Source organism: Protomyctophum parallelum, assembly GCF_964188405.1.
Source record: "Protomyctophum parallelum genome assembly, chromosome: 13".
In the NCBI taxonomy this organism is placed as follows: domain Eukaryota; kingdom Metazoa; phylum Chordata; class Actinopteri; order Myctophiformes; family Myctophidae; genus Protomyctophum; species Protomyctophum parallelum.
In genome coordinates this window covers 42,584,093-42,611,832 of record NC_139708.1, presented here as the reverse complement: position 1 = coordinate 42,611,832, position 27,740 = coordinate 42,584,093, and the positions used below count along the sequence as shown (strand labels likewise).

At 43.0% G+C, this 27,740-nt stretch overlaps 2 protein-coding genes across 2 annotated transcripts in view; both read right to left on the bottom strand.

Moving 5' to 3' along the window:
- LOC310868839 (histone H3.2) overlaps window positions 1-27,740 on the bottom strand; it is a gene marked incomplete at its 3' end in the record, with an annotated part of 192,888 nt that overhangs the window by 113,164 nt on the left and 51,984 nt on the right. The window lies entirely within an intron of this gene.
- The window catches only part of tmem114 (transmembrane protein 114), a gene marked incomplete at both ends in the record, with an annotated part of 69,730 nt that continues 59,498 nt past the window's right edge, over window positions 17,509-27,740 (bottom strand). Inside the window, 2 exons of the mRNA XM_083779142.1 lie at window positions 17,509-17,735; window positions 26,893-27,030. Coding sequence (XP_083635268.1) covers window positions 17,509-17,735; window positions 26,893-27,030 — 365 coding nt within the window. The remainder of the gene's footprint in view (window positions 17,736-26,892; window positions 27,031-27,740) is intronic.

Below are 27,740 nucleotides of genomic sequence, written 5' to 3'. Positions count from 1 at the left end.
TGGGATCTTCAGTCATGGTGCCATATTCTGAAGAGGACGCTATTGGTCCAGGATGTCTCTTCAGCAGCCAATCAGAAACCCTGACCTGGTAACCATAAACTGAACCCTGAAGAAGGTCCGGAAGAAAGTCTGAAACATACAGAAAAATGACAGAGGAATACACACAGTTTATCAGATGAAGAAATGTTACGTTTAGGACCACTGTGAGAACAAAGAATGAAGTCACAGTGAAGTTTGTTAGCAGATAAATTGCCAATGATACTCACTAATAAGAGGTTTGAACTCCATGGTCGTCGACCTCACAGCTGGGAGGGTTGGTTCTTCTGCCTCTTTTGCCACAGCCTTCAGCATCCTGTCTATCATCTCCTCTTCTCTCTTCTTCCATTCGTCTTCTGTTAACGTTTGCTTTTTTGTCAATCTTTCAAACATCACTATCTTGTGTCTCACACCATGCCCAGGTTCAAAGTGTCCTCTGTTCCTCGTCACCACGTCTTCTATTTTCTCCATCAGCTCTGTTAGCCACATTTCTCTAGCAGCCACCTCAGAGGTTCTCCTTCAGACTCGATGTACTCTTCCACGTGCCTGTTCCCCAGCCACCATCCCCATGTGAACAGAACCAGAGTGTGTTTCCAGACTCGGTGCCCCATCAGCTCCATGTGTTCCTCCACCGATCTCCTGTCGGCTTCAGAGAAACTTGACATGACAGAGACCGTCATCAGGACAGCGTGCGGTCCAGGAGAACACAGAGTCAGACCACGGCGGAGCACATCTTTGATCTTCTGTGATGGATCTTCTGTGATGGTCAACCAGTCTGGACAATTCACTACACTCACATTTCTTTCAAACACTTCGTTCTGTTCCATGACACATTCTGTCAGTTTAGGCTGCGTTTTGAACTCCTGCAATATGAGGTGTGCTGTGTGTTAGTCATAATAATCAATATTTAATTGGGAGTTTGTATGCAAAAACATCAACCTATTCTCTCTTCATTGAAGAGTTTGCCTCTCAAACTTGGCAGAGATTAACTCTCCAAATGTCTTATTATTCTCCACAACTTTGTCAGCACCAGAGTAGGAGAGTATAGCGACACGCTTTGATCTTGCCGCAAAGCGGGTGCCTATGGGCTATAGTTCCAAACATTGCTCCTATGCCTGGAACTATCCCATTGAGATAGAATGAGCACTTCCGCATTCCATTGTTACAATGGGAGTCAACGCTAATGTCGCCACTCTCTTACTAGATTACTCTGGTCAGCACCACATGCCACAAAAAGAAATACAAAATGTAAAAATAAACATTTAAACTAAATGTATCTGAAGATGGATTATATTCACAAGCAGCAAGGACGTAAGTAGGTTATATGGCCAGCAGTGCAGATCACAGTGAAATGTAAATTCAACAGAGTCAAAGCCAGAGTCAGTAATCTCTAATGAACAGAACAGACAGAGAAATATCACTCACCTTTAAACGAGTAACTCTAAACACGACCTTCTGCAGTATGTGGTTTCCGGCCATGTTTCTCCCAGTGTGCTCTCCACCAACCAGCATCACCCTCACATGTGGGAGACTCGTTGTCCTGACAGACACATATCTTAGTTAATTTAAGACTGATTTAACGATTTACATCTCTGATTCAGAGACTAAGAGATATGAAACATTACAGACAATTCTGCCCAATGAATAACCATAAACCTTGGGTTCTTTTTTAACATTTAAATTCCCTCACAAACCCTCGTGTCCCCCACACCCTCTGTGTTTTCCAAATACTTTGTATTGAATTTGATACAATATCTGACCTGCATTGATGCATTCATTCACTGCCTCTATGGAGATATATCTATCTGTCCTTGTATCTTTTATACTCATAGTGGAGATATATTCTCTCTATTGAGCAAGTGAAGACAGTGTGCAGGCAGATTATTATGTATTTTTGTATCTCAACGTCTGCTACCAATGCACTTGTCCCTGAAGACTTTGGTTTATTCATGAAAGTATTTTCCCTAGCAACAGAACTATAACTAAATAATCACTAAATATTAACCATCATCATGGTATTGTAAAGCTCATGGTCATTTAGTTTAATGTCATGCTATTTGCCATATTGTGGAATAGAAAGTTGCATATTATTCTTATCTAGATCCAGAGAACATACTGCCAACAGCCAGCCAGCCAAAAAGCAATTAATTACAGACAGACACGCAAAAAGACAGATGGACATACTGTACAGATAGCTTTTTTATTTTATTTTTAAGCATCACCTTCAAACAGAGCTTTCAGAACAGCTCTTTGTCTGTGTGTCTTGGTCACGAATGTCTGGACGCGTTTTTCCATGTTCTTCATCTTCTCTGACAACTTCTCAGAATCATCTCGATCAACCTCAAAAGGTTCTTTATTTCCTGCCACCATCTCCTCTATCTTTTCCAGCAGCTCTGTGACCTGGTAAGGGTCATCTCTCTTCGTATTGTCAAAAACATGATACCTCTTCCCGCATTTGTCAACAAGCCAGCGAAGGTCTACCCCTTCGGCCTCGATGTGCTGCTCAATGCATCTGTCTCCCAGCACGTCTCCATAGTTGAACAGTACTATAGTGCGATTCCAGAGTCCCTGTGGCAGAAGTGTCACGTGTTCTTCTATTGTTGCTCTCTGTGCTTTGGTGAATGCTGAATAAAGAGGAACCGTCAGAAGAACAGCAAGTGGCCCGGGGGGACAGAGGAACACACTGTTCTTTCTGACGTCGTTCTGTCTTACAGGGAAACCCATTAGGCCGACTAGTCACTATCTGATCTATCTTATCCATCAGCTCTGTGACCTGACTCCCATCTCCTCTGTCACCAATGTTAAGAACATGGAAGCGGCCTTCGCATTTCTCAGTAAGGTATTTAAAATCATAGTTGGATCCAATGAGATCAAGTTTCATTTTGTTTTTCTCAGCTACAGTGAACACCACAATGGCGTGTTTCCACACTTGTTCACCGAGGAGGACATCCACGTGCTCCTCTGCTGACGCCTCTGTTCCTACATAGGGCATGTCCAATGGCATGACCAGGACAAAGGCATGGATGGGTGCTGGAGGACACATATACACACTCTTGGATTTCTAACTGAGTGAGTTTTGGGGTCAAATCCAGGGGAAACTGAGACATCCATCCTGGAGTGTCGACCACCTTGAGAAGTCTCCCTGACACGATCTCTTGTCCCATGACGCTCTTAGTTGTTGTTCTGTTTGTTTCAAAAGCATATCTGCCCAGGATAATGTTTCCTACTGAACTCTTTCCACTGGGTGCACCTCCACGTCTTCCCCCGATCAGAACAATTCTCAGTTCTGCCGGGTCACTGTTCTTCCCTATAGTTGGAAAATAAATCTAATATTCATACAGCACCTACACACAGTTATGACTAAACCATGTAGCAGTTTGTTGGTTTTGTCTGTTTTAATAGAACTCACCTTTGATGGAAGCTGATTTTCTACAAGCTGTCCTGTCAACAGTTGTAAGATCTGTAGAACTGTAAAAGTAATAAGCTATTATTTATTATCATTCATATTATTAGGGGGTCAAAGTAGTGTGTAGGACCCCTTTTGTATTTGTTGGTTTTATTTGTCTTATTATTATTCTACCGTTTAACCTAACCGTGCACTCACTTTTTTACTAAACTCAAATGTTTCTGGCACACAATTGGCAGGTGGTGTGATTGAATAATTACCCAGCACCATTCAAAACTCACCTGTCAATTGTGTGCCCCAAACATTTGTGCTTCCATGGTCAATTTGTGATGACATTTGTGGTGATCAGAGGAATTAAGTTTTGGTAAATTCAGTCCAGCTGTCATTCCGGGCCCCTTTACTCTGAGTGATTGGTGTCTGGGGGAAGCTCGTGAAAAAGTGGAGATATTTTGACTAAGCAAACTTTTTATCCCAGAACTTTCACATGGATATAAAAGTAGAGGACCACATTTATGCCGCTAAATGTATGTCTATGGAAGATATCTGTGGCTCTGTATTGTGAAATACTTGCCAATGTATGTAGGCTATTAAATCTAAGGTTTGACCCAAATTAAATTGCAATAGTATCGTTCAACGTTTTTTTTTAATCCTTATGGTTTAACCCTAAACCCTAAAAAATATCCAAATAACATAAAAATCGTTGTATTGAAAAATTGTGGATCATGGTCAATTCAGCGTCTGAAAGTTGGGGTACCATTAAAAACCTATTTAAGGCAAAAATGTCACATTTTAATTATGCTTTAAGCAGCATGTGATATGTCAAACTAGGGGTTATTCATGATTATGAATCAATTGTAGTCTATATAGAAAATAATACCAGCACTCACATAGTATCCTGGAATCATCTGAATTTGAATCAATTGCAAGCATTAATTTTTGCACGAAAAACAGATAAAAACGTCCATAGCTGTCGTCACACATATGTGATGAGGACGAGGTCATCAAATTATGACACATTTAGCAAGTGGCTGAATTTAGCCCAAGGAGTGTTTTTCGTACCTATGCTGCAATATCATACCCAATACAGCAATATGGGAATGCTGATGCATTATTTCTGTGCAGGGCAGGCAGAAGCAAAGGAATGCAAGTTGCAACCATGTCTCAGATATGGAGATATATGAGGTAACAATTTCTAGTGTGCATGAGGTAGCTCTCTAGCTGTATTGCTGTTCATCCCCCCCACCCAAATGTTTTTTGAGGGGCGCCAGCCCCTCCTATCCCCAGTTTGTGTACTGTGTACCACATTTGTGATGATTTGACTGGCCAATTTTGTGTTTGTGTGTACCACATGATGATTTGATTGGCGGAGCACGAAATGTGTACCACATTTGTGTTGATTCGATTGTCTGAGCACAGACTGTGATGATGTATGATGAGAGCGCCCCTCACTTCACACAAGTGTGATTCTTAGCCCCCTTAATTTATGTCTTAATTGTGACTACAACGTTTTCATCAGGTTCTAATCTAATCAGTTGAAAGTCCTTGCACTGAAACATTGTAGTTTTTGTCTCCTTTTTCCCCCCAAGTGAATGTGTAAGTCATATAGAGCGTCATGACGACGCCAGGCCCAGGAAATAATTCCCAGTGCATTTCCCCCATAGGCATTTTTAAAAGTATCCATTTAAAGACCTTTTAAGTAGTGATGCACCGAATATTCGGGCGCAGAAAATATTCGGCAAAAAATGCATTTTCGGCCTATTAAGTTTTGGTCCCAAATAGGAAGAAAATATATCATTGAATAGTTTATGCAATTAATGCATTTAAAAGAGCTGAATAAATGTTTTATGGATCCATAATAGTGATTATTATTTAAGTTAAGTTTAGCCATAACCATAACATAACATTTGTAGAATCAAACTCAGGTCTTAATGGGTTAAGTGGGGATACTAAAACAGCGATATTCAGTTACACTCCATACCAATTATACTGTGCGGGTGTAGGTATGTTAAGTGATAACCACTTTCAACATGGCATTATAGGCAAAAGCTTTCTAATTTTTTCTAATTTTCCAAACATCTACAAGCTTGTAGGTCAACTATTTTCACTATTTGTTGTACAACAAAGTATATAGTGCTTAAGTGGCATTCTGGACTAGACCTGTCTGGCTAGAAACATTGTGGTTGCAAATACTGCACTTCTGACCTTTCAGCTACAGGTGTTATGGTCTGTCACTCCACAGGCCATAGGCCACTCCCTCATTCCGTTCCATCACACTGCACACCTGTCTCCAACTCTCATCAGCCCTGCAGTGCTTCCCATTACACACCTGTGAACCTTTTGCCATTATCCTGCTTCCTATAAATACTGGACTCATTGTACACACAAACTGTCACGATACCAGGATGACTGAACCCAATATACAGAGTCTCAAACAGTAAAGTTCAAAATAAACTTTTATTGAAGCACAAGGCAGCTGACAAACAAAAGACTAACTTCAAGCTCAGGAAAATCCAAAAGGCAAAACTAAATCCAAAACTAAACAAAGCACCAGGCAAAACACAAGTCCAGAAAAATGCAAACCTTACACACTGAGAATGAGGATTTATGTATACTGACAGTTTGTGTGTGTGCAATGAGTCCAGTATTTATAGGAAGCAGGATAATGGCAAAAGGTTCACCGGTGTGTAATGGGAAGCACTGCAGGGCTGATGAGAGTTAGAGACAGGTGTGCAGTGTGATGGAATGGAATGAGGCAGTGGCCAGGGAGGAGACATGGTCTGTGGAGTGACAGACCATAACAACAGGACTGTGTCACAGTCATTACCAGGTTATTGAGAGATTATTTATTCTTTAATTACTCTGTATAAGTTTACATACTATTTTAACTAGTGATGCACCGAATATTCGGCCGCAGAAAATGTTTGGCAGAAAAGGTTTGGCAGAAAATGGATAAAAATGCATTTTTATCCATTTGCAATTTCGGTTTCGGCCCTAATAGGAAGAAAATATATCACCGAATAGTGTATGCAATTAATGCATTCAAAAGAGCTGAATAAATGTTTTATGGACCCATAATAGTGATTATTATTTAAGTTAAGTTTAGCCATAACCATAACATAACATTTGTAGAATCAAACTCAGGTCTTAATGGGTTAAGTGGGGATACTAAAACAGCGATATTCAGTTACACTCCATACCAATTATACTGTGCGGGTGTAGGTATGTTAAGTGATAACCACTTTCAACATGGCATTATAGGCAAAAGCTTTCTAATTTTTTCTAATTTTCCAAACATCTACAAGCTTGTAGGTCAACTATTTTCACTATTTGTTGTACAACAAAGTATATAGTGCTTAAGTGGCATTCTGGACTAGACCTGTCTGGCTAGAAACATTGTGGTTGCAAATACTGCACTTCTGACCTTTCAGCTACAGGTGTTATGGTCTGTCACTCCACAGGCCATAGGCCACTCCCTCATTCCGTTCCATCACACTGCACACCTGTCTCCAACTCTCATCAGCCCTGCAGTGCTTCCCATTACACACCTGTGAACCTTTTGCCATTATCCTGCTTCCTATAAATACTGGACTCATTGTACACACAAACTGTCACGATACCAGGATGACTGAACCCAATATACAGAGTCTCAAACAGTAAAGTTCAAAATAAACTTTTATTGAAGCACAAGGCAGCTGACAAACAAAAGACTAACTTCAAGCTCAGGAAAATCCAAAAGGCAAAACTAAATCCAAAACTAAACAAAGCACCAGGCAAAACACAAGTCCAGAAAAATGCAAACCTTACACACTGAGAATGAGGATTTATGTATACTGACAGTTTGTGTGTGTGCAATGAGTCCAGTATTTATAGGAAGCAGGATAATGGCAAAAGGTTCACCGGTGTGTAATGGGAAGCACTGCAGGGCTGATGAGAGTTAGAGACAGGTGTGCAGTGTGATGGAATGGAATGAGGCAGTGGCCAGGGAGGAGACATGGTCTGTGGAGTGACAGACCATAACAACAGGACTGTGTCACAGTCATTACCAGGTTATTGAGAGATTATTTATTCTTTAATTACTCTGTATAAGTTTACATACTATTTTAACTAGTGATGCACCGAATATTCGGCCGCAGAAAATGTTTGGCAGAAAAAGTTTGGCAGAAAATGGATAAAAATGCATTTTTATCCATTTGCAATTTCGGTTTCGGCCCTAATAGGAAGAAAATATATCACCGAATAGTGTATGCAATTAATGCATTCAAAAGAGCTGAATAAATGTTTTATGGACCCATAATAGTGATTATTATTTAAGTTAAGTTTTGCCATAACCATTTATTTTGCCATAAATCAGGTAGCTTTAAGCTACGGCCATAACAGCAATGGTAGGAAAAAATATGTATAATATTAATCATATTCGGATATTCGGTATTCGGTTTTCGGCCAACTGTTTCCTATATCCGGTATTCGGTTTCGGCCAAGAGTTTTCCCTTTCGGTGCATCCCTACTTTTAAGCATCGTACAAAGCCAACTCGAGTTGTGACAAATCATGACAACAAACACAATATTTTGGACCAAACAAATAATTACAAAGAAGAAAAACAACAAAAAACCGTTTTTGTCTTCTTTCTAATTATTTGTTCAGCCCAAAACATTGTGTTTATTGTCATGACTGTTACGACGGCTCTTGATTTAGAGCCTCGGTTACATGGACCGTTATTATTATTTATTTATTATTTGCCAAATCAATTCAAACCTTTGTTCAGTAGTGCGTTGTCCATCTTTGAAGTTGTAAGGATCACCCATAGACTGGTCACTCTTCACAGACAGGTTGGACCCATAGCTGGGCATGGGGGAGTTTGATCTCTGGACCCTAGTAGACACCGGAGAACCATTACAGTGTGTTAAAGCTGTGTCTAGAATGTTGTTGTTATTATTATTATTATTATTATTATTATTATTATTACAAATCAATTCCTTTGTTCAGTAAGGGGTCCATGTGTGATGTCACACAGTTCATCCATAGACTGGTCACTCTTCATGGACACATCATCCATAGACTGGACACTCTTCATGGTCACATTGCCAACGCTAAGTGCAGACATTAGTTAGACATCAGTGTATTCTGACTCACGAGGATATACAGGTATATCATGGTGTCACAGTCAGTCCTCTGAGTTCTCACGACAACAGCCATGGACAGTTCCAGATCCTTGTCTTACCTCTCAGCTTTGGCTTGGTCATAATGTCCTGCATGCAGGCTGGTTTTGGATGCGGGGCCTCCCTCCTCCATTCCACCAGACGCACTCATGCTGTGTTGTACAGACAAGCACCCAGACCTTTTTAGAAAGACACCCGACACAACCTGCTAGTTGAAGTCTCTCTGGCATCATTATATTTGGATGACTGATTGATTGAAATTTGTATTCAGTCAGTTTGTAGAGTAAGCACAGTTTGAGGAAAGTACAGTTTAATAAAAGTCTGCTAAGAGGATTGGAATACTCAGAAAAGCACAGACTTGTTTACATTGGGGTCCTCCAGTCCATTTTCAATTAATCAGAACGTTTAATGACATACAAATATACAGTACTATGCAATGGGAATAATAACAATAAACACAATGTACAGTAAGGGGTGGACGTTTTTACTGGAGCCCGTTTCGAATTGCAGCTACCCCCCTATTACGACTGTTGGCATGGCGTTCCACTTCCATTTAGATATGTCATTAAGAAAATAAATGCAAACACAACTTTTAAAAACGATTTTTCAAAAACAACCAATCTTTGTGTGATGTGTGTGATGCATTTGTGAGCGTGTTGATCACGGATGTCATTCCGCAGATGGGTATTGGCTCTGTAGCATTTCACTTGGGGTATTTTATCTGGTGTATCCACGAGTTCCAAGTGCCAATGGCTCTTAGCAGTGAATCTCAATGGGGATTGAACGATGCTTGGTAAGTGACCTCAGCGCTTTATAACAAGCACTGATCATTCGTTAGGCTACGTTCCCCCATTATTACATGATATGACATACATCACTCAAATTAATCAAGTGACTATCAACCAAACCTCATGGGAGTTTATGGTACACTTGAAACTTGTGGATATATAAAATTCATGAAGTCATGATGAATTAACCCATTCAGTAAGGGAACCCCTTTTGGGTCACTTCAAGACGGTAACCCCTATTTGGGTTCTTGTTGCTATATACAGTATATGACAGTATAACATTGTTATATAACATGTTTTTAATAATCATTTTTCAGCAAGCGTAGGTTATGAATTAGAAAGCGTTTTTAGAATTGGCCACAGTCCTAAATGGTAGCAGTATAACTATTGTCTAATGTTAATTATAAAGTGCAAGTGTGTTACAGTTGTACTGTAAATGTGGTGGTGTTAAGTGCTTGTATTTCAAGTATTTGTATGGGCCTCGACCCGGAAAGTCAGAGTATCTGCGTGCTGGTTCTGGTGGGCCATGCCGTCTCCGCTAAAATGTCTGGGCCGAATGTTTGTCTCAGTCCAGCCCTGTCGTTTTCTACAAGGGTCCAGTGAGCCTCCTGGGGGTCCCCAAGAGCATGGCTCTGAACCCGTGGCTGCCCCCTGGAATGCACTAGCTAATCAGAGATGTGTTCCTTCAAATACACCCCGAAAACCCACCTGTTTAGAATTCATGACACGCTCCATATATGGCTGTCTATACTATGTCAATCTGACATCATCAAATGTCTCTAAACTTTGATGTATTGATGATGATGATGATGGTTGTGGTTAGTATCTTTGTAATACAATTTTAACCAAAAAAAACAAAAAAAAAACCCTCTAATACAAATCCCTGTTATGCCTATATGGAGATCCCCGATGTCATCAATATTAAGGCGTGGTTGCCTCGCTGCGAGTCACACTTGCAAATGAACCAAGTTGGTACAACACATGGATCTCCATATGTGGAGCTGACTATATATCGTCACCTGGATCTCCACATTATGAAGATCACGACACTGACCTCATCAAACCCTGGATAGCCATACATGGTTTGACATAGGCCTACCAGATCTGCATATATGGAGCCGGCCAGCAACTCTATATACATCTGACCTCACTCTAACACCAGATAAATAGTTTAACTCCTGCTTCTCAACTGTGCCGTATTAAGAAGCTCTGCAGATATTCGTACGTGGTCCAGCTAAAAAACACACCCGTAACTTGATTTAATTAGATTTTCATTCATATATCATTCTCATTCAGAGTGCTTACCTGTCTACGAGGTGTAAAGGTGGGAGTGAAATGAGCCCAGTCTGTAAGCTTCGTCCTCATATATACATTTTGAACTTGTACTGATAAGAGATTCATTCCTGTTGTTCCAGTCGTTCTAGTATCAGGGGTGACCAAAAGGTAGATCGCAATCTAACAGTATAGATCGCAATCTGCAATCTGCTAAAATAATAGCCAGCACACAATAAATGTCCTTTTCTTTTTCTTTTTTATATATTTTTTATCCCACGATTTTGTAACCCATTTTTCACCCCTGTGTCAATTATCTAATGTGATCCTGGGCTCTACACACCCTCCACCAACCTGGGGAGAGCAACGGACTTGAACTCATGCTTCCTTCATGCCTGTGTGTCCAAGTTGCTCCTTTACACCTGACAGGGGGGAGTTTCCCTGGTTGGACGTAGCGCGTGGCAGGAACACGTTATTCCAACCAGTTCTCAATAAATGTCCTTTTCACATGGTTTATGTACCTTTGACGGACAACGTTGTCATACCAGGAAGTTATGTGGGAACGCCTACTGAGTGGAAAAATACTATACTTTCTGGATGGCCTTGACAAAATCCTATCTGATTGTGTGTGTGTGTGTGTGTGTGTGTGTGTGTGTGTGTGTGTGTGTGTGTGTGTGTGTGCGTGTGCGTGTGCGTGTGCGTGTGCGTGTGTGTGTGTAAGTGTGCGCGTGCATGCGCACTTATCTTTATGTACACAAACAGTATACATGTAAATGGAGTTGGTACAACATATGTTCAGGAGGAAGACTTTCAAGCTAAGATCGTTGGCCTCCTCCGCCACCGTGCCACGCTAACTCTATTCCTAGCCTCAGGTATCGAGCTCAATCACCTCCTCCACAGCTACAACCAACTCCACCATTTACCTGCCATGGTTGCTGATGCCAGCTCCACCCTCGCCACTCACCGAGGCCTCACTGCCATGGCAACTGTCAGCTCTCCGCCCTATCACCGCCCTCGCTTCATTAAGGGTATTTATATAGAGAGAGTATATATGCCAGTCTGTTTCGCCAGCCACTCGTGCATCGTATCTCGTACCCCTCCCTCCCTCCCGCTTCTCTTACTAACTCTCGTTCTCCAGTTTCAGGTTCCAGACGGGGGTCTCGGATTGGGGGCGTGTCCTCACTCAGGGTATCCTTCCCCCCCCCGGAACCGGGCCTTCGTCCTACCCGCCAGGGCTCCGCCCTTCATCCTCCACTTCCCCCCAGGGGCCTAGCCTTCACCATCACCCCCCCCCCCCCCTTCACTCCCTCCAGCTCCCCTCTGTAGCGCCAACTCACCCCACCTCTCATCCTCACACCCCCCCCCCCCTCTCCCTCCATCCTCATTCCCTGACCTCCCCCACATCCCATACGAACAGTCTAAGGCCATTCAATGCATCTCATTCCTTCTCATGTTCCACCTCTTTTCTAAATAAACGCTAAACCATGTTAAACGATGTTCGATTGAATGTGTGGTCTGTACTAGTGAATTGAGATGCAAAAGGAACCATGTTCAGAATCAGAGTGACAGCTTTACAAACAACACGTGTGTGTATACGTGCATGAGAGTGTGTGTGTGTGTGTGTGTGTGTGTGTGTGTGTGTGTGTGTGTGTGTGAGAGAGAGAGAGTTTTTTTGATTGATTGATTGAATATTTTATTAGACAACACACACATGCAAACAGCACAATGTACAGCCAAGCATCTCACCGAGGAAAGACCTTGCGGTATTGTTCCATTCGGGTTTCATACACTCACACACAATCATGACATGAACAACAATCCAGAACAGCAACAACAATTGATATAAAACAATAACAATCACAACACAATAACAACATGAAATGTCTCTAAACGTGAGATATATGGCATGTACAGGTTGGGAAGGAGTAAATGGGAAGGGGATAATCAGGATAAGGTGGTGCTTACCTGCTGACAGGTGCATTTTTAGGCCTGTCTTGAAGGACGCCAGTGATTTGCTTGTTTTGAGGGAAGGGGGGAGGGCATTCCACGCCTGAGTAGCAGTGCTGTGGAAGGTGAATTGTCCCATATTTGTTTTATTTTTGGGTGGCACCAGATCGTTGTTCTAGTATAGTATCGTGGCTATGGGTGTTGCTCACTTATTTAAAGATGGAGTGCTGTGATTTTTTTCCACCCTAAAACATGATCATCAGGTCTTATTGTTATATAAGGAGGTACACTTTTTTCAAAAAAGTGTACAGTATTTGTTATTTGTTATGTGGGCACCCACACCAGTTCATTAAGTATGCCTGGTTTGCCTGGTGGGTGGTGATGGGTGGTGATCCACCTGAACTGAAGCCGCACCCACAGCTGTAGTTGTATGATAAATGGGGAGGGGTTAGGGGAGGGGCTGATAATGTGATGTCACTATATTACTGTTTATTTCATTGGCCTGTTTGACTGTCAAGGGTTCAGCCCCCAGGAAGAAACCCTAAATAAAGTTAATACACCATTGCACATACAAACGACTCCAGGGTGTCTAATGAAGTACTGTCACCTCATAGACACATGAAAAACTGGAAAAATACATTTGTGGCACTCCAACTTTAAGTAATTTGTCAAGTAAGTGGGTACTGAGGGCATGGAGGGTAAAGTTGCAATCTTCAATTGATTGTGTTCATATAGGGAACAAAATGCTTCATGACACAGTTCATAAAGGTCCTTTTATTATTTCAGAGAGATATACAAATTCATACACTGACTTCTGTCTGGGGAGATTCAGCCATAATTCAGTAAATTCACCCTCATGGTTTTCTGTTTCGTACATCCTGTGCTAGCCTACTGTAAGCTCATCAACCACATACAGTGGGGCGGCTGTGGCCCAGGAGGTAGAGCAGGTCGTCCAATGATCCATCGGTTGGCGGTTCGAATACCGGCTCCTCCTGTCCACCTTTCGAAGTGCCCTTGGGCACTGAACCCTACATTATTGCCTCCAGTGGTTGCCACCATTGGTGTGTGAATGTGGGAAGTGAGGACGCTGGCGTTGACGGTCTGCCGCTTCACCTCCCAATGTATGAATGAATGGACCATTGTAAAGAGCTTTGAGTAAGCACGTAGTGCATAGAAAAGCGTTATAAAATGCAGTCGATTAATATTTGTAGTATGATCAAGTAGGCAGTAGGGTGTTCATTTGCCACCCCCCTAAAATATAGAGATAAGTGGTTTTCTGCCAGACAGCAACTAAATCATGGGTTCACGTGATTGTATTTTGTTTACCGGTATGTTCTGAACCAATATAAATGCAAATGTATGTGTTGTTCTTGTTTTTGTCATTTTCTTTTCATCCCCATACGTGTGTGTGTGTGTGTGTGTGTGTGTGTGTGTGTGTGTGTGTGTGTGTGTGTGTGTGTGTGTGCGCGCGGTGTGTCAGTCGGTCAGTCAGTCAGTAATCATCAACAGAAAAGGTGATAATAAATGTATTTGCTGTGCAGGACAGAATGATAAAGAGATAAAAGCTCTGGCTAAACCATGCTGCTCCTGTGTGATATAAGAATGAAGAATCACGCACAGCATGATAACAATCACACTAATTACATTTCCATTATGCCCTTCAACATGAGCACAATCACACTCATATATTTCCAAGCTGTATCTCCTTTAACATCATAACAATCACACTAATACTAATATCCTATTCATGTTTTAATGTCCTTTAACATCATAACAATCACACTAATACTAATATCCTATTCATGTTTTATGTCCTTTAACATGATAACAATCGCACACTAATACCCTAATCATGTTCAGTGTCCTTTAACGCAGCCGTGTTAATTACGTTGGGTCCTCCCTGGGACCCAAACTATTAGTGAAAATAGCAGATATACAAACACAACTGGCTCCTCCATTTTCCACGGATGGCATTCATTCAGATCACCAACTCTGGCAACACTGCATGGTCACTGGGATGGGCACAAAATGGCAACAAATGGCACTGCATGGAATGCATGGTATATATACCAATGACCCTTAGGCTGTTTAAGATGTGACTTCTGTTAAGAGTTCTATGGCTGAATAAATTATACTTTATTCCACGACCACATCACTCAACAAAAAGTATATAATTACAACAGTCATGTGATATACTGTACACTATGTAGCCAATCACACTTAAGTGTGATATTGAGAAGCTAATATAGAAAAAAATTCTGTTAATTCAGCGAGTTGGCCAAAATGGCATATAACTTTCCATTTAAATGTATACAATTCAAACATAAAATTGCAAAAAAGCAAATTAAATTAAATAAACGTCACGTTACAATATTCCCTTTCTTTTTTGCTTCCAGGGGCACTTTATTCAGGCGCTAGTGTACTTGTCCAACCCGGTCAACCTGACTAAACACAATAGCACATCCATTGAAGTGAAAGCAATTTCCTCAGAACTGCTCTCACAAGTTTCCGACACTGTGTGCAATCTGTCAAGCTTCCATCCACATATGAGGGTGTAAACCTCATATGTCCAAAACTGTTTTACTTTTGTTTTCAGGATTAAAATAGCAAAAGTAGTAGATATACAGTACATGCTCAAAACGCGTCCTTTCGAGCTAGCATATCTGCTATTCTTTATACTTTTCTGTGTGACACCGCAGACTCGGCAGCATGAGCAAGTATAGGGAATTAATTGACGGGAAAACACAAAAAAGTTAGAATATGGAGATAGGAGGTTTCTGCCCGACAGCAACGATAGTCGTGTAATATGTACGCTCAGCGGTTATCATGACAGCCCAGGGAGAGCGAGAGATTTGTCTTGTCTTTTTGTCTCTTTTGTCTTCCCTTTCAATGACTGCCGAGTGCGACATTAACACCTGCTGACAAATGAAAGGCTCAGTCCCTCGCGTGTCCTCATTCCAGTTTTATTCTGTCTAATAACAATGTTTTATTGTTATCCTTCTCCCACTCAGAGCCTTTCATCTTTCTCTCCCTTTTGCGTGTCGGTCACGCGTCACTCAATAATTCTCACCTCCCTTTCATGTGTCTCTTTGAAATCCCTTGTCAGTGCCACGCTCTTGCCGTCCTCCCCATATGTGTTCCTCTGTTTAGTGCTGTTATCCTTGTCAAGAGTCTATATGTTGTGTTGTCCCTCGTATCATCTCCAAAGTACTAGTCTTGTTATTCCCCACTCCCGCCTCCATGTGTTTTCCCCTCATGGTATTATTAGCAAAGAGGCTTCATTTAGGAAGATAGCCCAAGCCACGCTTCACCACTAGGAGCAAAATGGTCCACAAATGCTAAGTGGGCGCCATCTGACGTCAGATCTCACGAACGTCCTATGTTTACTGGGTCGGCAATGGCTCAGGTGTACGTGGCCATGCAGTGTAGTAACTGGATGGGAACCTCGAGGTTACCAATTCGATCCCGGGCTCCCCCAGAGTTAGTGTCAACGTGTCCTTGAGCAAGACACAGAACCCCTAATTGCTCCCGATGAGCAAGTTGGTGCCTTGAATGGTTTCCTCCGCCATTGCTGTATGGGTGTAATGGGTGAATGTAATGCACAATCTATGTAAAGCGCCTTGGATAAAGGCGCTATATACAGTAAATACATCATTTACTGGCACTGGATCACGCAAGAGTTTGTGACTGGGACAGAGAAAGTCGATTTTTGTCCTTATTTGTCTCCGCCGTTTTAGAATCAGAACATTTTGTAGAGAAAGTCCTTGTGCACACCTACAAGGACAGGTGCCTCGGAGCCGGCAACCCAATTGCGAGAAGAAAGAGGTCCCCGACACTGTCTTCACTTATAATAGGCTACTTTAGAATCAGAATATTTGAAAGATTGTGTGGTGTGTGACCCAGGGGGGCAGTCAGCCAGATATTTCGTGAAGCCTCATTTGAAATCGGTAGTTCATATAATGGCCTGTTGGACTGCTGGACTGGACCCAAAAAGCCCCATAGCTCCATAGAGGCCCATGTATTTTGGCCCAACTTCACCTAGACTGTATTACCTTAATAAACATGGTCATGAATACTTTCTTCTTCCAGTCACTAGTTTAAAGTCTCATTTCTAATGTCATAATATTCTTTTTGGAAAATTATGGTCCCATTAATTAAAAAAATGACCATAAAGTCGCGTATGTTCTGAGGGGCGTGGCTACCGTTACAGTCTATGATCGGGATTCCCCTCCCACTCAAGAGTCTTCTCCTCCCACTCGAGTCAAAATAAAAACCAACGGAGAAAAAGGGGGGAAGTCCCGCCTCGTTGTCTGGGCAGCCAATGACCAGCTGGTACAAAACGGAGCCAGCCAATGGCCAGCTGGTACCAAACGGATCTAGAAAGATGGCGACTTACATCAGGAATTAGCATATCATTACAGGCTTCATTTTACGTTCATGTTAGACCCGGGGAACGCTTTGTCCATATTTTTTACAGTCTATGGTGTGACCGCTGGGTTGTTCAATGACCATGGGGCTAAACTAAAGGATCGCTCAGAAGCTGTATCTCTCTCTCTCTCTCTCTCTCTCTCTCTCTCTCTCTCTCTCTCTCTCTCTCTCTCTCTCTGCGGAGAGAGAGCGAGCAGTGGTTCACACCCTCCAGATGTTGGGGTGACTGAGATGCTTGAACGGTTAGCGCTCCTCTAGAACAGATCACAGATTGTCACGAGGATTCTCTCTCTCTCTCTCTCTCTCTCTCTCTCTCTCTCTCTCTCTCTCTCTGCTAGTAAGTAAACATGATCTCAACAAGGTGTCATTTTATGAATAGGCCTTTAGTCTTCGGCTCATCCCCTTCTCACCCCCTGTTCTCTCATCTTCTGCTTGTGTGCATGTGGACTCCCTCCCCCCCCGCCGCCACACGCCTCACAGAGCCAGCTGTTCCCTCTGTTGCGTGATGACCCGACACGCCAGGAAGAAGGCGACGGCGGTGAGCAGCTGGGCGGTGCCGGAGGCCCAGGCCAGCGCCAGGGACCAGCCGAAATGGATGCGGAGACCCTCCAGGACGCGGGGGTCCAGCATGCACATCAGCTCCCACAGGGCCAGGGCGGAGTAGGCGATGTAGACGCTGGCTCCCGCCGCCGTTATCAGCGCTGCATGCATGTTGCGAGGGGAAGACAAAAGGACGACATGGAGAGGATGGTATTTGACATATAGTGGGAAGATCCAGATCCATCTAAAGCAGTGGTAAAGCAACTGTGTCCATGCAATGCTGGATAGCCCATCCTATTTGTGTGTTTGTGTGTATAGTGTACCCCCCATAGCAAAGATTTGATTGGCTGAGCACCCCATAGCAAAGATTTGATTGGCTGAGCACCCCATAGCAAATATTTGATTGGCTGAGCACCCCATAGTGATGATTTGATTGGCTGAGCACACCATAGCGATTATTTGATTGGCTGAGTGAGGCCTCATTCACACCAATCAAGCAAATGTTTGATTCACCAGACCTTAATCGACAGGACATATTTTTTTAATGGTAGCGATTCAGGGCTGGAGCCAGGCTAATACATCACTTCACACGGGCGTGATTTTTATTTTATTTTTCATTATTTAAGTCACATCCTGTGACCAGAGGTGGGCAACTTTGACGATGGAGAGGGCCACTATATTTCCACTCTCACTCCAGAGGGCCACGTTGAATATTACTGTCGTATAGCAAAAATAGCCAATCTACAAGCTCAAAGCGTGTCACACTGCGATGCGTTTTGAGCTCGTAGATCAGCTATTTTTGCTATTTTAATTGAAATTCTGAATTTGTTTATTTTATTTTTGAGGGGCGCTAGCCCCTCCTATATTTCGGTTTAATGTTTGTTTGTAGTTCAATGTTCAAATGTTCAAACGCCATTGACAATGAAGGGAAAATTTACGTCATATTGTCCCTCATTATGTCATATTCTCTCTTTATTGTTAATGGCATTTAATGTTTGTGTTGGGACCGTTTGTTTTACATCACCATTACATCACCGAATCAACATGAGTTAGACTTGAACTTAAACGCCCAATTAATTATCAATGGCAATAGCACAAACTTTGTCATGCTACTAGTCCTACATACATACCTAGAAACCCCATTCAAACCTATTTAGGTTCATCTTACGGTGGACATGTTTGCCTGAAAAGGAATTTTTGAAATGTTTCGTAGTTTTAGAAATATAGTGCTTTCAAATTTGAGAAATGTATAATGGGGCTCAATGGCAGCTCTATGGCACATCAAAAAATCACTTTCAAAACTCTGTGGGCACACATGCTGGAACATTTTACTTTGAAATGTTTTGTAGTTTCTATGTTATTTAACTTAAACGCCCAATGCATTCTCAATGGCAATAGCACAAACTTTGGCATGCTAGTAGTCCTACATAGGTTCATCTTACGGTGGACATGTTTGCCTGAAAAAGGAATCTTTGAAATGTTTCTTTCATTACATATGTTGATCTGACCCCCCATGCCAAAGCGCCAGCGCTCGCCCAGCAGTCTGCCGTCACCCAGGCGGATGCTTGTCCCCCTCAGGGCGTCTTACCGGTTTAGACATGGGTCATGTTTGCATGTTTGGAATTGTAACAACGTGTGCGTGCAGTGCAGTGGTCATTTCAAAGACTGCTGCTGGACTGTACTTATAAGCTTTTCTTTGGCATATGTTTTTTACTTTCTTTAAAATGTTTAACTTAACTTGCATGATGGAAGTCAATTGGGCTCAGATTGTATACAAATGCGGAGTCATTTGTCATGACTTGAGCCATATTACGCATTACCATTAGTATTACCCCAGGACCGCAGGTAATATGGAATAATCACGGAGGACGTCTATGTTTTTAATCCCGTGCGAACACGCTTGTGGCTGTTATTGTCTTCATGTTATGGGCTGGCTGTTTTTCTGTTGTGTTTCTGTTTTTTTCCTTTTCCCTATCCTATATGGTCTGGCATGGGCGTGTGACTGGCTTCCTGGGCTGTGACGTGGTATCTACCTCCTGTGGAACTACACACCGGTCATCTCCTCATCAAGCCCAGCTGATATAAAACCTGGCTCTTCACTCCAGCCCTTGCCAGTTTGTTCAGTTGCCAATCGGTAAAGTCACTAGCTGTGCCTCTGAGCTCTAAGTTTTTTGCTTGCAATCAAATATTATTCTAATTCCTCGTCTCCTTGTGTCCCCAGTGTTCTACGCCGCCTGCCTGCCTGCCGACCAGCTCAACTTAGCCCTACACAGCCCCAAGCCTATTTTTGTTTTTTCACCTGTTTTGTGAATAAATACCTGAGTTTGTATTCATCTGGTTCTGAGTTCTGCTTTTGGGTCCTATCATACTAAACCCTAACACTTTATTGAACAATTGTGTTGTTAAATGTTATGCGGCTCATCTGTGTGCAATTTTTGTATTAGATTTATAGGAAGGAGGTCGCACTCAAAATATATTGATTTCTTGTTGTCAAGACCTGCCATCATTCTAAATTAAGATGCAAAGATGTTACTGGAAAGGAACAGATTTCAGTGATTGTGTAGTTGCAGTGCACAATGTATCCACAACAACCTAATCCATATCTGACCCGCTACGGTCATCCCCCAATTTCATCTCGTCACAGAAGATCATGAGGCCCAGTCTGCAATTACTGCTAACTCAGAAAAGATATATATATATTATTTTTAAAGAAACTTGAAAGCATGCTGTTTGTGAACCCGGAGATTGCAAATGCAGATTTCATTATACGTCTGTGAGAGAAAGCGGACCCAAACATCGGAGTCTTTTTTGAAAAGCACAACAAAACAAATGCCCTTTAGGAACAACAATAACCTTTTAGTGTGTGTGTGTGTGTGTGTGTGTGTGTGTGTGTGTGTGTGTGTGTGTGTGTGTGTGTGTGTGTGTGTGTGTGTGTGAGGTCCTGTTGCCAGAGGTCCTGTGGAGTGACAGCACCTGGACCTCATTTCGTTGTGCATTGATTGTTAAATAAAAGTGCACAAAATTGTCAAAGATAAAAAAAAAACATATTATAGAGATACAAATATACAACAGGGTGGAGAAAAAACAGTAAAACAAAAAATAACTCACTCTGGGGTAAAAGCTTGAAGATTAAAAAAGTGTTTTAAGACGGACAGTTTTACATAGACTGGGAGTTCATTCCAAAGTTTAGGGGCAGCTACAGAAAAGGCACGACCTCCCCCAAGTCTCAGCTTGGACTTCGAGACCTCCAGCAGGAGGTCCCGAGCATATTGAGTAAACGAGCATATTGAGTTTGAAAATGCCATGTTTTTTGGGGGGAAATGGTCGCAAGGTTTTTGCACTTAACGTCTGAGTATGTGTGTACATATGTATGTCGGTGAACTCCTCCTCATTACGTCACCAAGAATGGTGGTCCCAGGGGCACGGTGGCACGGTGGCACAGTCGGTAGTGCTGACGCCTCACAGCTAGAAGGTCCTGGGTTCGATTCCCGCTGGGGGCGCTGGCGGCGCTGGCGGCGTGTCCTCTCCTCCACGTCCTCAGAGCCCATACCCGAGGTGGGGTTGGCCGTTGGCGAAAGGGCCTTTCTGTGTGGAGTTTGCATGTTCTCCCCGTGTCCCCTAGGGAAGGTACCCTCACAAAAACATGCAGTAATCCTGGTCTCTAAACTGCCTCCCCCTGGCCAGCCGGGGCACCTGATGGAGGGGAAAGGAACTGGTTGGAATAACGTGTTCCTTCCACACACTACGTCCAACCAGGGAAACTCCCCCCTGTCAGATGTAAAGGAGCGACTTGGACACTGATGCATGAAGGAAGCATGAGTTCAAGTCCGTTGCTCTCCCCAGGTTGGCGGAGGGTGTGTAGAGCCCAGGATCACATTAGATAATTGACACAGGGGTGAAAAATGAGTTACAAAATCGTTACAAAATTACAAAAAAAATAAAAAGAATGGTGGTCCCTTATTGGCTGTTGACTAAGGTACGTTTCAAGGTTGGTATAAGGTCAATGCCAGTGGTGAGTGTGCTCTGCTTGCACACAAGTAGGCCATACGTGGTCTACTTAATTGTGCGTATAGGCGCAAGTTGGCTAGTTGATCCTGTTTGACAGGAACTGTTTTGCTGATAATTTCCCCAATGGTGTGACGTCTTCAACAATGTTAAGTAGTTGGCGGCTTACCAAGTTACCACTCTTCCGTGTTGCCTTCTTGGCGAGATAGACGGTCATCTCATTGTTTATCTTGTTTGAAAGGAACTGTTTTGCTGAAACTTCTCCCCTTAGTTAGAGGCTTGCCAGTGCCACCCTGGGATTTATTCCGTGTGGCCTCCTTCAGTAAATATGGGAGTTGTAGTCAGATTGTAGTGGTCATACACTACGTTGATCTCCTTACTCTTTGGGCATGCTTTCCAGTGTGTCTGTGAAGTGGTCAGCCAAACTGTGCAGGGCACATGATCCATGTGGCTTTCCAATTCCCTGAACCACTGCTAACTCCATCCATGAGAGTTGCTTTCTTAGGTCACATTCATACCAGAGAGCTTTGCTGCGGTTAAAACGAATCCTGCTGCGCATTGTCAGAAAGTGCGCTTCGTTTGGCAGGTGTGAAGGCTCATTCGAATCCTAATGCGCAGCAAATAACCGCATTTTACTCCGCCCAAAAACGTGGGTTTCGCTTCGCTTCGAATCGCACTTGACTACGATTCGGTGCAGGTGTGAATGCAATCCGCAGTAAATAAAGGAAATGAAGCAAACATAATGTGGCGGGTGAGGAGCTGAACAGTTGGAGACGGAGAAGGCATATTTTACGCAGCGCAAAGATGTCCCGTTACTGTGGATAGACGTGGTCGAATAAGGAGACTGAAGCCCTGATCGAAATGAGGACGTGTACATTAATCAATTGCTTAAGAAAACACATAAAAACACTGCTGTGTAGCCTATTATAGCCTACAGAATATTCTGTCTGTCTGTCTGTGCGTGCCGTAAACATGGAGTGCTATGGAGTGCTGTCACTGTGTGGGGACTGGGGAGTTATATCAGTGCGCTCATGCAGTGCTGTGCCTCCATGCCCAAAAGAACAGTGTGTGGCGGCTGCGTGCGTAGAGAGAGAGAGAGAGAGAGAGGGGGGGGGGGGGGGTCCCAGACGGCACGACACATGCACGTTATGAGTGTAATTTTATCACCATAGATTTCACTGTGTAGGCTAGTTTATGAATGGAACACATTGATAAAGGTCCCCCCGTTTCCAATTGCTGCGAATGACAGTGTGAAGGCAAACCGCAGCCAATTAAATATGCAAGAACCTCAATTCCCCGCCCATACACATCCGAGTCTACCGAAGTATTAGGTGAGAATCTGACCTTAGTTTACAGGGGATAACCATCACTGGTAGTATTTTTGTGGCTGTTGATCAGCATTGCCAAAGTCCTGGCGGTTTCTTGAGTAAGGTCATGAACTGCAGTTCATGACCTTACTCAAGAAACCGCCCAACCAGCATGCACAGATCAAAGGTCAGATTCCCACCTAATACTTCGGTAGACTCAGATCCGTATGGGCGGGGAATTGGGATTCTTGCATATTTAATTGGCTGGGGTTTGCCTTCACACTGTCATTCGCAGCAATTGGAAACGCAGCAGGGGGGACCTTTATCAATGTGTTCCATTCATAAACTATAGCCTACACAGCAGGGGGGACCTTTATCAATGTGTTCCATTCATAAACTATAGCCTACACAGTGAAATCTATGGTGATAAAATTACACTCATAACGTGCATGTGTCGTGCCGTCTGGGACCCCCCCCCCTCTCTCTCTCTACGCACGCAGCCGCCACACACTGTTCTTTTGGGCATGCAGCACAGCGCTGCATGAACGCACTGATATAACTCCCCAGTCCCACACAGTGACAGCACTCCATGTTTACGGCACGCACAGACAGACAGACAGAATATTATGTAGGCTATAATACACTGCAGTGTTTTTATGTGTTTTCTTAAGCAATTGACTAATGTACACGTCCTCATTTCGATCAGGGCTTCAGTCTCCTTATTCGACCACGTCTATCCACAGTAACGGGACATCTTTGCGCTGCGTAAAATATGCCTTCTCCGTCTCCAACTGTGTTCAGCTCCTCACCCGCCACATTATGTTTGCTTAATTTCCTTTATTTACTGCGGATTGCATTCACACCTGCACCGAATCGTAGTCAAGTGCGATTCGAAGCGAAGCGAAACCCACGTTTTTGGGCGGAGTAAAATGCGGTTATTTGCTGCGCATTAGGATTCGAATGAGCCTTCACACCTGCCAAACGAAGCGCACTTTCTGACAATGCGCAGCAGGATTCGTTTTAATCGCAGCAAAGCTCTCTGGTATGAATGTGACCTAAGATCATGATCTTAGATCTGTGCATGCTGGCTGGGTGGTTTCTTGAGACAAAGGTATAGTCGACGGACATTTGTCGTCATAGATTTAGTCGCCAAAATCAACACTGCTGCATGCACATATCTAAGATCAGTTCATGACCTTACTCAAGAAACCGCCCAACCAGCATGCACAGATCTAAGATCAGTTCATGACCTTACTCAAGAAACCGCCCAACCAGCATGCACAGATCTAAGATCAGTTCATGACCTTACTCAAGAAACCGCCCAACCAGCATGCACAGATCTAAGATCAGTTCATGACCTTACTCAAGAAACCGCCCAACCAGCATGCACAGATCTAAGATCAGTTCATGACCTTACTCAAGAAACCGCCCAGCCAGCATGCACAGATCTAAGATCATGATCTTAGATCTGTGCATGCTGGTTGGGCGGTTTCTTGAGTAAGGTCATGAACTGATCTTAGATCTGTGCATGCAGCAGTGTTGATTTTGGCGACTAAATCTATGACGACAAATGTCCGTCGACTATACCTTTTTTCACTGATGAGAAGTAAATAAAGACAAAGCTATGTTTGTTAAACTATGACTAAATATATATAATAACCCCCCATTCCCTCCATTCCTCTTAACCTCATTCCCTCTCATTCACACGCACACACGTGACACGCGCACACACACAAACACACACACTCTCTCTCTCCGTCTCTGAATACACGCACTTTCCCCGATTCATCAAGCAATTTACACTCATATTTTGAGCGTACTGAGCGTTCCGACCATTCCCACGTTAGGTGTGGAATTCATCATTATTTCTTTATCGTGACTTTGAGCACATACACTACGCCCATTCTCAAGTCGAGTCCAAGACTGACTTATCAGGGTCGGGATCAAAGCGTAAATGCATTCAGCGTGCTTTAGTCTTCATGCTGAATCAATTAATAGTCACAAAGCTCAGATAAAATATGTAAACTATGTGCCCAACATTGGTCAACACAAATTATAGCCTCATAATTATATATATATATAGCTGAAATTGGTGTATTGCGCAGCTTGCGCTTGTATGCATGTATGGTTGTATGCATGTATGGTTGTATGGTTGTATGGTTGTATGCATGTATGGTTGTATGGTTGTATGCATGTATGGTTGTATGGTTGTATGGTTGCATGTATGGTTGTATGGTTGACATGACTGTCTGACACACAGTCACAGAATGATGTGCCACATTGTTATTTACAAATAGGCTACTGTAGGCATGCCTCAGCCAGGTTCGCCTATCCCTATTGGACTTCCATCATGCCAAGTGGCAACTCCAAATGTCCCGCGAATCGTTTTTATATTATCCGACAGACGTGATATGATACTGTATAGCAATCCAAAAGACGGCCTTCCCCTCAATCAATTTAGCTCTGCAAAGGTGCATGAGTGAGCATTAGTTCAATAGAAAGGGCTTGTATAATTCCCTTGCCAATTAGCCTTGTCCTTGAGGTTGAACTTAAATAAATAAATTAACTAGAGTTGCATTATAAGTGAGACTCGAGTCTACTTCATAACGGTCAGTCAGTCGATCCATTGCGAGAGACTCACTTGCCAACGTAAGCCGATTTACAAGTTCATATAGCACCACATTCGGTGTAAACTGGGCTTAATCTGGACACGCACACACACCCACGCACAGCACACGCACACACGCACAGCACACATAGTTAACTGCTAGTGAAAAGCCTGTTTGGGTCATGCAGGCGGCTGTTGGGAATGTGTGAGGGTGTTGCCAAACAAACAGCTCAGTGTTGCCAGATTTGTATTTGTGCGATCATTTTACCCTATACGATGTATATGTACGATCAATAATTCCCGAAATGGCCAAATGTAGGACAATTTCACCAATGTCAAAAAAATAATTTACTAAATTCCCTGGCTGCTGATTCTGGATCAGGTTTTGCTTTTCAAAATAAGTCCGGAAATCTGAAAATCTGACGCTAGATTTGTCCTTTGAGGCATAAAGAACACCGGCGAAGCGCTCATCTGATCTGCATACACACTCCACTCTGCACTCCCTCCAGTCCCTTATGGGTCCTCAGCAGTAACACCTGCCAGGTCAAGTGTGAGCGGTTCTCAATGATATGTGAAGGACAGACACACACGCATGAATACACACAGTACTCGTATATTACACGTATAGAGATGGATGAGGTATTTGGAATGGATACAGATAGATGGCACATTATGTGCAGGTGTTTGTTCAAGCCCAACATTACACACCCTCTGAAGAAGCTGAAGTAGACTTGCTTAAATGAAAGCCCCGAGCACGACTTTATACACCTCTCTCCTCTAAGGATACTTCACCCGATGCAGTGACAGAGAAAAAAAGGGGCTTTGAGGAAAGTATACTGTGTAGTATATCGTCATCGTCGTCTCCATATTCTAACTTTTTTGTATTTTTCACGAATGAACGCTTTATTTCATTTGATCATACTACAGTGTCACACATACGTAGCAGATCCACATAAGTAGATCTGCTACTTTTGCTTTTTTTTTTTTACAAAAACTAACAGTTTCAGACAGTTAATTTCCACCCATGTCGATGACGTCAATGATATGTTTAAATGATGCATAGTGAGCTCCCAGTGTTTGTAGCCCCCCCCCCCCCCCCCCCCCCCCCCCGTGACTGAGTCTAAGATTGATAGTACGGATGTCAGAATCGACAAAAACAAAACAAATCAATCTTAGTCGCTGCTGAGGCTACATTCATATAACATTAGGTCTTGGTTTTCTTTGGTACTGACAGCAGCAGGAGAATGTGCACACTCCTGTGTCTGCTGCTTGCTGCTTGTATATGCAAGTCCTGACCGTCACATAACTGTGTCATCTTCGCCAGGAGATCTTTTGTTTGACTTTGTCATGTGCGTGCGTGCGTGCGTGCGTGCGTGCGTGTGTGTGTGCGACCGTTACCTCCAGACAACAGCAGAACTCCAGTCATCATCAGCAGCAGGTAGCTCCGTGCCAGCAGAGCCATGAAGCCCAGCATTCCTCCAACCACCATGACGATGACACTGAGAGGCAGCAGCACACTGAAGGCCCCCTGCATGTCTGTGTGAGACACACAGCACGCACGCACGCACGCACGCACGCACGCACACACACACACACACACACACACACACACACACACACACACACACCGTTTATTTGTAACTTTATATTGGCACTATGCTGGTTACACTTACGACAATTGCAGAACGATCTGCGCTTTGAATTACATGTAGATTGTAGAGTCATCTTCACTCTGATGAAGGTGCAGTAGCATTCAAACATCAGCCTGTATTTCCATGTATAAACAATGATTATTGTCAGAGCAGACCCGGGTCTGCATTTGTCTAATCTTAAGTACAGAAGCAATAACATTCCCAAATCATAGCAGTGACACCAACATTTAAAAATGTGCCTAAACATAGTGTTTGCACCTCTTCCCTGACTATTGGGTTTACTAATGGGTTTGGTGCCTCTGCTGATGGCTTACTGGCAACAAAAAAAGACTGTCCAGGTCAGTGGTTTTCAACCTCTTTCATATCAAGGACCATTATTTAGTTGGCATTTGAGCCACGGACCACCATTTGATGACATTTAGCCTCTCAGACCCAAAACTAAAGAATATTTTGTTATCGTTGGATACAATTCTGTCCAAATTCCATGCTGTATTGATGTTGGTAGTTGGTACATAGGAGAGATAACAGGCAGATGTAGACTTCTTGTAAATTAACTAATGCAGATGTTTAATAATAATGTAACTCTTCAGAGCG